Below are 10,256 nucleotides of genomic sequence, written 5' to 3' on the forward strand. Positions count from 1 at the left end.
CCCGTGGGGCTGTCTACAGCCGGAAAATCCCAAGCGCCGTGCCCAGCACCGCTGCCGAGCACCCGTGGAGGAAGGCAGCGAGGTGGTCCCCCCGCCACGGCTGCAGCATCTGCCGTGGGGTGAAGCCCCGTGGGACAGACACCCTTGCCCCCCAGAGCCCCCACGCCGAGGGTCCCAGCCTCCTGCTCCGTGGGGCTCTGTTGGGTGGGGACTCGGCGGGGACACAGGCAGGGGCATGCGTGTGCGCCCCGCGGGGGCTGTCAGCTCACAGCAGCAGCAGGTCGGGGACACCATGTCCCGCACCCCACGCCAAGAGGCCGCGGCGATGGGCGCGGGCAGCAGCCGGCCGGGCTACCCGCGTCCCCCGGGGCGGGCGGCTCCGGCGGCAGAGGGCAGCAAGCCACCAGGCACCCAGGGACACGCGTGGCTTCGCCACCCCCAGGGGTGGCCCCGGCGGGGGCCGGGCCGGGCCGGGCGGGGCGGGGGGGTCCAGCGGCGGGGGCGGCCCCGGGGCCGCTTCCGCTTAAAGGGCGGCGGCGGGGCGGGGGCGGCAGTTGTGGCCGGGGCGGGCTGGGTCGGGGCTGTGGGACCTGCTCTGCACTCAGGTAGGCTAGGCTCGGCGTTTCGGGGAGTGGACCCCGTGGGTGCACCCCCTCTGCCCGCGGGGAGCCCCCAGACCCCCTTGGAGGGGGGGCTAAGCCCCGCTCGCAGGAGGGCAGTGGCTGTGCCGGGGTGGGGGCTCCCCCTTGACAACCTCTCTCTGCTCTCCCCAGCGCAAAGATGGGGTGCTTCACCTTTATCAAGGTCATGATGATCCTCTTCAACCTGGCCATATTCGTAAGTGAACCCCAGCTGCTGTCTCTGCCCGGGGGGCCCGAGCCTGGCAGCCCCCCCGGCTGCCCCGGGAAGCTGGGGTGAAGGGCTGGGGTCTGCGGGCGCAGCTCCTGGGGAGCACCCTGAGCCGGCATGGGGGGCAAAGCCTGCCCGTGTGGGCTCTCCTGCCTCTCCACATCCCTTCTGTGGGGGATGGAGAGGGGGACGTTGGGTGTTGGTGGGACTCATGCTCCTGGGACCTCGGTGGGGTGCGAGATCTGGTCTCTGACCCCAGGCTGAGGTCTTAACCTTGTGGGTGTCTCTCGCACTCCAGCTCTGGCCAAAGCCCAGGGCACCGTGCTGGGCTCTGGGGACGGTGACTGTTGCATCAGCCACCCATGTCCCTTCCCTGTGCTGAAGCTCTGGCGGAGGGTGCTGGGTGCCCCAGACCAGGGGGGGTTGCTGGGCCCTTGCCTGGGGGGCTCCATCTCTGTAGGGAGCAGCCCATGTGCGTGACAGCGATCTGCAGTGTTGGGGGTCTCCAGATGTTGGGGGTCTCCAGAGCACAAGCATCCTCTGCTCCCACCCGGGGCAAAGGGTGGTGGAGCTCCTGAGAGCTGCCCTGGCTCTGCAGGAGCAATGGAGCCACTGGGAAGGGGGTGCGGTGGGATACAGCCTTGGGAAGGGGAGGTGCAGAGCCCCCACGCTCGCCCTGCCAAAGCACTCCCTTCTTGGAGCTCCTGCTGGGGCTTGGGGCTGGTGGGGAAGGTCGAGCGGGTGGAGGGCAGGGCTGGGGCAGGCTGGAGGCAGCCCTGAGCTGCCCTTGCCGGGAGCGTGTGAGTGTCTGGAGCTGGGGGCTGCTCAGCCGCTCCCCCGGGTGAGCTGGCAGCTTCCCTGGCTGGAGGAACTTGTGATGGTGGCCAGTGTCCGAGCCGGCTGTGTGTTGCCCCTCTGGGGTCAGGGGGGTGGCCTGTGGTGCTACTGGCTTGGACACCCTGCACGAGGGTTACGGCCCCGCTGCTGGCACCGAAACCCCTTGGGCTGGGGAAGGGGGCGGCTGCGACGCCGCGGACGGGGATGTGCTGGTGGTGGGGTGTGTTTTAGGGTAGTGACCCATCTGGGTGCCTCAAGCCTGCGGTGGCCAGAAAGTCTTGCTTTGGGGAGAGGGGAAAACTTGCAGAGGGGAGAAATACCCATGCCAGCACCTTCCCCAAAGCCCAGATCTCTGCCTGCCCGGGAGCTGATGTTGTCTCTCTCCTCCCAGCTCGGTGGCGGGACCCTCCTGGGAGTTGGCATCTGGGTCACAGTAGATGGAAAGTCGTTCCTGGATATATTTGGGGCGCTCTCCTCTAGCGTCCTGCAAGTTGTGAATGTGAGCTACTTCCTCATTGTCATTGGTGCCATCCTGCTGGTGATCGGCTTCCTCGGGTGCTGCGGTGCCCAGAAGGAGAGCAAGTGTCTCCTGATGATGGTATGGACCTGACTTATCTCCTTATCGAGGCTCATTTGAGCTGGATCTCTGGTGGGGGAGGTCTGAGGGATACATTTCTCCATGGAGATGTCCTCCTTGCGTGTTCCCGTGTGGTGGAAGGCTGGGTGGGCCTTAGAAAGGCAGTGCTGGAACCAAAGTCTGCCCCAGGCAAGGGTGAAAGGAAGCAGAAGCTGGTGCTGAGCAGAGGTCTCTCTTGGAGCATGTCTGGAGAGGTCAGCCCCATGCAGACAAAGGGTTGGAGGACCCCAAGGTTGTGCTGCTTCTGCCATGGAGCAGAGCTGAAGGTGATGAGGCAGGGCTTGAGCCCTGAGGGAGGGTCCTGCTGGCCCTTGGGAAGCAGGTGGGTTCCTGTGGACCCTGGCTGTTGCTTTGACATCCCTCCTTTTGCTGTATCCTAGTTCTTCTCGGTGTTGCTGATCATCTTCATTGCTGAAATTGCTGCTGCCGTGGTGGCTCTGGTCTACACAAGTCTTGTGAGTGGCATGTCTAAGTCTCGGGCTGGACTAATCTGGGACCTGTCCTACCCCTTGGGAAAATAGGAGACACTGGGGCTGGCAGTGCTGCCTGTGGATGGGGAAGCTGAGGGGTGGGCACTGCTGCAGGAGGAAGGTATGCTGGTCCCTGCCCACACCAGCTACGTGGGCAGGCTGGGGCGGCCTGGCCAGGGTGAGGGTGATGGGAACAGGGGTTCCCATTGCCCTGAAGAAATGAAGGTTATGGTACAAGTTTTGCCCGCTTCTTTCTTTCAAACCCCTTAGTCCAGTACCAGCCTAGGCTTGACACCTCTCCACCTCTGATGGTAGGAGCCATATGGGAGAGGAAGTCCCTAATGCTTCATGCTGAGCAAACTCAACCCCTTATTAAGCACCTGAGAAACCACCTGGGGAGAAAGGTGACTTTGCTTCATTAGGCACTGGAGAAGTCAACCGCAGGGCAAACGTCATTCCTGGCTCCCTCAGTTACACTGCTTATCAAATGACTCACTGGTCACGAGCGGCCTCGGTGCCATAAAGCACTGGTTAGTGGGGAAGGGGACGAGCTGTCCTCGCACCAGAGGGATACGGTGTGACATGCTCCTGGCCGTGCTGGGTCTGGTTGGTCTCCTCCCCATGGGCTGAGACCAGTGTGGGGGCTCTTGGCTCTGTGGTGCTCCCCAGGACCTTCTCTGATGGTATTCCTCTGCCTCTTGTTCCAGGCAGAGACGCTGCTGACGGCCGTGGTGACTCCTCTCCTGAAGGAGAAGTATGGGACGGATAAGACCCTCACGCAGATCTGGAATGTCACCATGAATGAGGTGTGCTGAGCCCTGGGGCCCTCACCTGTGGGTCAGGATGCTCCCAGCACAGGCTTGGCGGTCCACACCGGGGTGGACCAGTGGGATGGGAATGGAGACACCACCGCAATCCTGGATGTGCTGAGCTGTCACCACCCGATCAGCTTCCCCGGTGCCTGGGACCTACCCGCTTGGGATCTAGCAGTCCCGTGGCTGGGGTGAGAGCTGTACATGCTGGCGTGTGGGGCAAAATCCTGGTCCCAAGACAGCCATTGAGCACTCCTCCAGAGCTGGGTTGAGCTGGGTGACCCCCTCCATGGGGCAGTGGGGTCCAAACCGTGCCTTGAGCCAGGAGGGAGACCTGCCGGATGCTCTCCCCATCCCTTCCTCTCTCTCCCTCTTAGGTCAATTGCTGTGGCCTGAATAACTACACAGACTTCACTGACTCCCCCTGGTATAAGGAACACAAAACCTACCCAGAGCCCTGCTGTAAGGACAAGCAGCCCTGCAACAGCACGATTGCCGCAGAAAGCGAAGTCCCGGTATGGATGCGCCAGTGGCTCTTGCCTTCTGGCAGACCTTCTGGCAGACCAGGGGCAAACCCCAGGTTTGCCCTGGTGAGGGGAGGGAGACCTGTCCTGTAGCTCCAGCCCCAGCTCTGGACATGGTGGTCCCATGGGCTTTAAGTCCTGGGGGATGCTGTGGTGGCCTTGGCTCGTTCCTGGTGGAAACAAGCAAAGCTGCTACTGTTGCTCTGGTCCTAAAGGGAGCTCTGCAGCAGGGTGGCATGCCTGGAGCTGAGCATGAACCCAGGCACCACTTGGCCTTTTTGGGTGATTTCCCTGCCTCTTCCCCTCCTCCCCCCCCGCCCAGTACTGTGCTTTGGCCTGAGAAGTGGCTGAGATGAGTTGTCCCTGAAGCCCCCAGACCTTCTCCATGGCCGTGCAGCTCTAGGCTGGAGAACTGTACCTCCCTTTCTGGAGATGTTGTGCCCCAGTGGGTGGCTGGGGGATTGCTACCCCTTGCTTGTCCTCACCTGCATGGTTGCCTCCTGCAGGGTTGTTTCCATCAGATCTTAGAAGAAATCAAGACTAATGCAGGTGTGGTGGGTGGCGTGGCAGCCGGCATCGCTGCCTTGGAGGTGAGTGCCTGAGCATCGCTGTGCTGCTGCCTCCTCCTTGACCTGGAGGTGAGCAGTGGGGCTGGGACCAGCCTGGGTGGCCAAGGGGCTGCAGGAGGCTGGTGCAGCCCCATGGACCACCACCTGCCCCAGGGTGGCTACTGAGCCGCCTTCTCTGGGCACACCTGGCTCTTCCTCCTTGCGTGTGCTGGGGGTGGATGCTATGGGCTGCGACCCAAACCTGTGCTGGGGTGGGACACTTGGAGGGGTTGACTCGCCTCTTGCCACCCACAGATTGCGTCCATGGCGGTTTCCATGTACCTGTACTGCAAGCTGGATCAGAAATGACCCCGCAAGGCAGGAGGATGATCTGCCCCCCACCATGCTGGGGTGCGCCCGTGGCGTGCCGTGCTTTCGGGGGGACCCCATCGCTCCTGGGCCTGATGCTGTCCTGCGCACTGTGATTTATAACTGTGTTTTGATCTACTGAGCTGGGATCTGTAGAGTTTATGTGTATATTTTTGTACTGATATGGCACACTGAGTCTGTACATAGAGATTTGGGAGGTTTTTTGAAGGGGGCTGGCAGGGGGGAAGCCGCTTGGTCTTGGGAGATAAAGCGGCACAGGGGCCGATCAGGGCTGCCGATCTGGCAGTGGCACAGCGATGTCTTGATTAAACCCTCGCAGGCATGTACTGTACCGCTCCCATGCTGCGTCCCTCTGCGGCGGCTGGCAGGGCAGGGGGCTGGCACTGGGGCTTGTAGGTGGTAACTACACCCTCACATGGGGACGTATCTACCCCTACACCCATTTTCTGCCGGCCCTGACCCTGTCGCCGTGTTGTCCCCTAAACGAGGCGCCGGCTGGTCTCTGTCCCTGCCCTGGCATGAGGACAGCCCTGTTGGTCCCTGGCCCTGGGGTGGCCTGGGCTGCCCCATACCCCCTGTCACTTCATGGCCGAGCCCCTCTCCGTGCTGTAAAGAAAAACAAATAAATTTTTCATCTTGGATACAAATGATTTTCTGGAGTCGATCTCGGTGCTGCCTTCAATAAATAGCCTCTGTCGGGGGGAGCGCAGCAGGGCCAGGGGCTGCCTTGCCTTCCTGCCCCCCCGCCACGAGCCCCGTGCAGGCAGCACAGCCCTGCCCGCAGCCTGCCTGCCCTCCCTCCGCTGCGGCTCCTCACCTGCTCGGGAGCTTGGAAACAAGCAGCCTGCTGTTTGCACAACAACCGGGGAGCGGCGGGGGCTACCATTAGCCATGCAAATCTGCCCTGCCCTCTGTGCCAGCCACCGCTTGGTCAGCAATGCCCGTTCACGGACCGAGCGACAGCTTGGCTTGGAAGGCAGGGCTGGCTCTCGGGGGGGTTGTACTGGTATCCCCATCAGGCCTGGGACCCCCAAATGGGGAGCTTGGGGTGGTGAAGGGGAGGGGGTCCCGCCAGCCCCATCTCCAAGCATCTCCATCCCCCAGCATAGTCCCATACCACCCATGTGATGCACCCACGGTCCCTCAATGTATGGGGATGGTGGGGCGTTGTGGTGGGCTGGGAGGGCTTCCAGGGGGTTTCCACCCCCTTTCCCCAGCAGCGTTCCCTCCCTGGCTTCAGTGCCAGCCAGTTATCCCACCTTGAGCATCCACTCACTGTGCCTCAGTTTCCCCATTTCAAAAGCGAGGCCAAGCTGGGTGGTTGGGGGGGGGGTGTTGTCAAGGGCTGCTTCACCCCATTTTTGACACGAGGCTCCCCGCCTCCCTGTTTGTGGGGCAGAGCGCGAGGGCTGTGGGGCAGTGGTGGTGAAGGACAAGGGGGTGATCAGCAGCGGGGCAAGAGGCCAGCGTGCAAACAGCCTCCCCACGCACCGCCTCGCTCCGAGCCTGCCACGGCACCCCCTTATCAGCTCCTGCACCGGGTACAGGGCTGCACCGGGGCACCGCTGCGGCCTCTCAGCGTCTGGCATCTCCCCGGTGCCGTCCAGCACCCAGCACGCCGACGGGAGCAGCCGGGTGGCAGCGGGATGGGTGCGGGGATCTGCTCTGCACCCTGGGTGACTCAGCCCTGGGGACGTGGGTTCTGGCCCTGCCCCGTGGTGAGGTGTGGGGGGAAGCTGCCAGAAAATGGCCTTCTCTTCCTCCTCCTCCCTGGACCAGTGAAGGTCCCAGTTCCACCATAAGCTGGTGACCTCATGAGTGACGTCAGGGTTTTTATTCCTCTTTTCCCTCTCCGACCACGCGGGAGCTGCCTGGACCTTGGCGCTGGCCAAAGCCCTTCCTGGAGGTGTCCAAGCCGGCTACCGCCGGGCACATCTGGCCTGGCCACGTCTCCCTCAGCTCCCTCTTTTTGGGGCTGCCTTGCCAAGCCGGCTCCTGGCAAACACCCTCTCACCATCACCCCTGCGGGGTGGAGCGGGCTCGGGGGCAATGCCCAGCTGGCCAGAGGCTCCCAGCGTCGCACCTCTTCCCAGCCATGGAGCTTCTCCGGGACAGGGCAGGCAGTTTCTGTGGTGCTGAGTTTTGGCAATAATCCTGCAACCACCAGCTTGGTTTCTCCCCTCCGCCTGCTGGGGAAACTCGAAGGACCAGTTTCTCCTCCCAGATTCCTCCCCATCGCCCTTCCCGGCTGTCAGCTCCCCTGGCAGCGGAAGGGCAGCAGCGGGGCAGCGGGGGGTAAGCCAGGCTGGTGCAGCCTCCCCTGTGCCCCCACTGTGCCCCTGCCCTCCGATTCCCACTGCCCAAGCACCGCCGGAGCTTCTGGGCTCCCCAGAGGAGACCCCATCCCAGCTGGACCCCCCACCAGCCCTGGGACGGACCCCAGCCCACCGCCCGTCCCTACCAACCCGCGTGGGTGCCACCAGGCATCTCTGCACCTTGTAACCCTTAGACTTGCCCGATTCCCCCAGACCGGCACCCCGGGGTGCCCAGCAGCACCCCAAAAGCTGACAGTTGTGCCATCAGAGCGTGAGGCCAAAAAGTCCCCGGGGGCACGAGGCAGCAAACAGAAACTTCCTTATTGGCCCTGGGCAGGCGTCCTTGGGCTGGAGGTGCCCGAGCAGCTGACGTGACGGGGGTGTGTGCTGGGGCGGGGGTTCCTCTTTTCCACCCGTGACACAGGGTGGGGGAGAGCAGGAGGGTAAAGTCTGGCTGGCGGGGACTGCAGGCAAGCAGGCAGTGCCCTGCCGCCGGCCAGAGCCCGGGTCACTGCTGCCTCCGGCCACGCGCCCTCTGGGGCTCCCCGGTCCGTGGGTCGTGCCCTGCTCCGCTCCACTGTGGGCAATAACCCCCGTGTGGGTGCCGACCAGCCCGGCCAGCTGGCATGGGCAGAAACCCTCTGGGACCGGCAGAGCCGGTGGGGACGAAGGGAAGGGTGGCTGAGCCCGCGGGCAGACTTTGCTTTTCTCCTGGGTCGGGTTTGCCCCTCTCTCAGCTGGGGAGGCGACGAGGATGGCAGGGAGAGACCCGGCTGTGCAGGGGGATGCTGGGCAGCAGAGCTGGGGTCACTGCCAGGGCTGGTGGGCTCAGCCAACGGGCGGCATTTGGTCCCTGTGCTCCGGGGTTTGCTCCGTACAGGGAAACAGGGGTGCACGCAGACCCCTGCCCACCCGGAGCCCCTGGGATCGGTGTGGCATCTCCAGACTCATCCCATCTGCTGAGGCCCCACAAGCCCCCACGCGATGGGGACCAGCCCGATGTCACTGTAGTTCCCCCTCCTGCAGCAGCCTTTGACCTTCCCCCTGTGGGAAACAGCCATTTTCGGAGCCCACGCGGGGAATTTCCCCCTGCTTGGGGGCGAGTGGGGTGGCTCAAGGCTGAGCTGCTCCCTCGGCGGCAATAAGGAAGGGGGTGTGCGGGCTGCAGGCTGGGCGGGGTGGGGTGGATTCGGCCCCCGGCAGCCTCCTGCCGGGTGGTGTGTTCAGCGTCCCCGTGGGCACAGGGTGGGGAAAACGAGGGGCTGGAGCCCCCGGCCATACGGGGAAGGCAGATACCTGAAGAGCTGCCTTTCATCCCTGGCAGCCCCATGGGGTGCTGCCTCACGTGTTGCCCCACCACGATGGGTGCTACGCACAGGCCAAAGTCCCAGGAGCTTTGCAGGGCGTGTTCACCACCGGCATCGCCTGCCCCGGGGCACAATGGGCAAAACCCTGCGTGACGGGGAGCAGGCAGCGCCCAGCGCTTTAGGAAACGAGCCCCCCCCCCCCCCCCCCCCCGGGGCACAGCTTTGGTGGGGGACAAATAGCAGCTTGTTGCGTTTGTGCTGATAAATGGAGCGAATGGGAAGCAAAAGCAAACTCATCCAGCATCAGTTGCCCAAGGAGCGCCCGCTGCAGGGGATTTCCCCCTGCCCACCGCAACAGCCTGGCCAGGACGTTCCGGGACTGGGAAGGAGAGAACATCCTTGAAGGGCATGGGCTGGCCAGGGGAAGACGTGAGGCAATGCACCCTTTCCCCGGCACAGCCTTCCTCCCTGGCTCCCCTTCTCCTCCTCCTCCTCCCTGCCCCAGAGATAAAACATCCTGGGTGCCCACCCAGCCCCAAGGGTGCTTTCTGGGCAGCTCGGTGCCCCAGTTATTTGTCGGGATATCAGAGGAGGCGATGGAAGAGCTATTCAAAAGGCACCAGGCAGGAGCTGACATTAAACCTGGGGCGTTAATCATTAACACGGCACCGGGCAGGACACGATGTAATAACCATCACAGCAACAATCCTGGGTACCCAGTTGAAGATTAATTTGCTGCCGGGCTTTGTTAGGTCTGGGCAGAGGAGGTGGCAGTCCCGTGCCGGGAGGCGCAGCAGGGGACGGGGACAGGGATGGGCTAGGCACAGGGGAGGGACCCCCCGCAGCCGGGACCAAGGGGAGAAGCCAAGCAGAGCCCCTTCCTGGGAGCGGTTTGGGCACCTCGGCATTGCAGGGCTCTTTATAAAGCAGAGGGTGCTGAAAATTGGGGATCAGCTCCCTGAGCTGGGATGCAGGTGGCCTGGGGACAGCGTCACTGCCTCCCTCCCACACAGGCGTGGGGACGGGGCCAGCACGCCCTAGGCACTGGCATCCCTCCAGCGCTGAGATTCCTCCATTCCAGGGGACCGTGGCTGTTATCCTAGAGGACGCCGGATGGAGGGTGCTTCCCTCCATCTGTGGGGCACAGAGGGACCGATGTGCCACAGGAAGGGTCAGCCTGGGCCTTGTCTCTCACATCCCAGCCCATCATCGGAGCACAGGGACTCCCTGCTCCCCCGGCACAGAGATCCCCACCAAACAAGCATAATGCATAAAAATAATCACCAACAGAAATTATGCAAAATTCCCCTTCCCCCCCAAGCTCCGGAAAGGTCAAGTTTCATGCCAAGGCTATTTTGCTTTTGTTTAATTATCAGCCAGCTCCTGGGATGCAGAGCAGCCCGGACAGGTTCTCCTTTGTATGGCTGCACAAAGCCGGGGAGGCCGGGCTGCGGGGGGGTACGCGGGGCTGGGCGAGACCTGGGAACCGGCAACTTGGGCAGCACGTGCGGCCGAGTCGTGGGGCCAGCGTGGGGCCGAGTCGTGGGAGCCATCGGGTTGGGCTTCC

At 63.4% G+C, this 10,256-nt stretch overlaps 1 protein-coding gene across 1 annotated transcript; it reads left to right on the top strand.

The window, feature by feature from the left end:
- Positions 1-586: 586 nt before the first annotated feature.
- Positions 587-5,452, top strand: TSPAN1 (tetraspanin 1). The gene is made up of 8 exons (XM_075509266.1): positions 587-605; positions 774-837; positions 2,078-2,284; positions 2,704-2,778; positions 3,501-3,599; positions 3,983-4,120; positions 4,636-4,719; positions 4,993-5,452. The coding sequence occupies exons 2-8, from the start codon at positions 781-783 to the stop codon at positions 5,044-5,046; spliced, it is 714 nt and encodes a 237-aa protein (XP_075365381.1). The 5' UTR covers positions 587-605; positions 774-780; the 3' UTR covers positions 5,047-5,452.
- The last annotated feature ends 4,804 nt before the right edge of the window (positions 5,453-10,256 follow it).

The sequence above is a fragment of the Mycteria americana genome, chromosome 7 (genome assembly GCF_035582795.1).
Source record: "Mycteria americana isolate JAX WOST 10 ecotype Jacksonville Zoo and Gardens chromosome 7, USCA_MyAme_1.0, whole genome shotgun sequence".
NCBI classification, from domain to species: Eukaryota; Metazoa; Chordata; class Aves; order Ciconiiformes; family Ciconiidae; genus Mycteria; species Mycteria americana.

Excerpts from the sequence above, each read along its gene's own strand:
- TSPAN1 (XM_075509266.1), top strand. The coding sequence starts at position 781 with ATGGGGTGCTTCACCTTTATCAAGGTCATGATGATCCTCTTCAACCTG. Across the intron at positions 2,779-3,500 it reads CTCTGGTCTACACAAGTCTT|GCAGAGACGCTGCTGACGGC; the intron begins GTGAGTGGCATG and ends CTCTTGTTCCAG. Across the intron at positions 3,600-3,982 it reads GGAATGTCACCATGAATGAG|GTCAATTGCTGTGGCCTGAA; the intron begins GTGTGCTGAGCC and ends TCTCCCTCTTAG.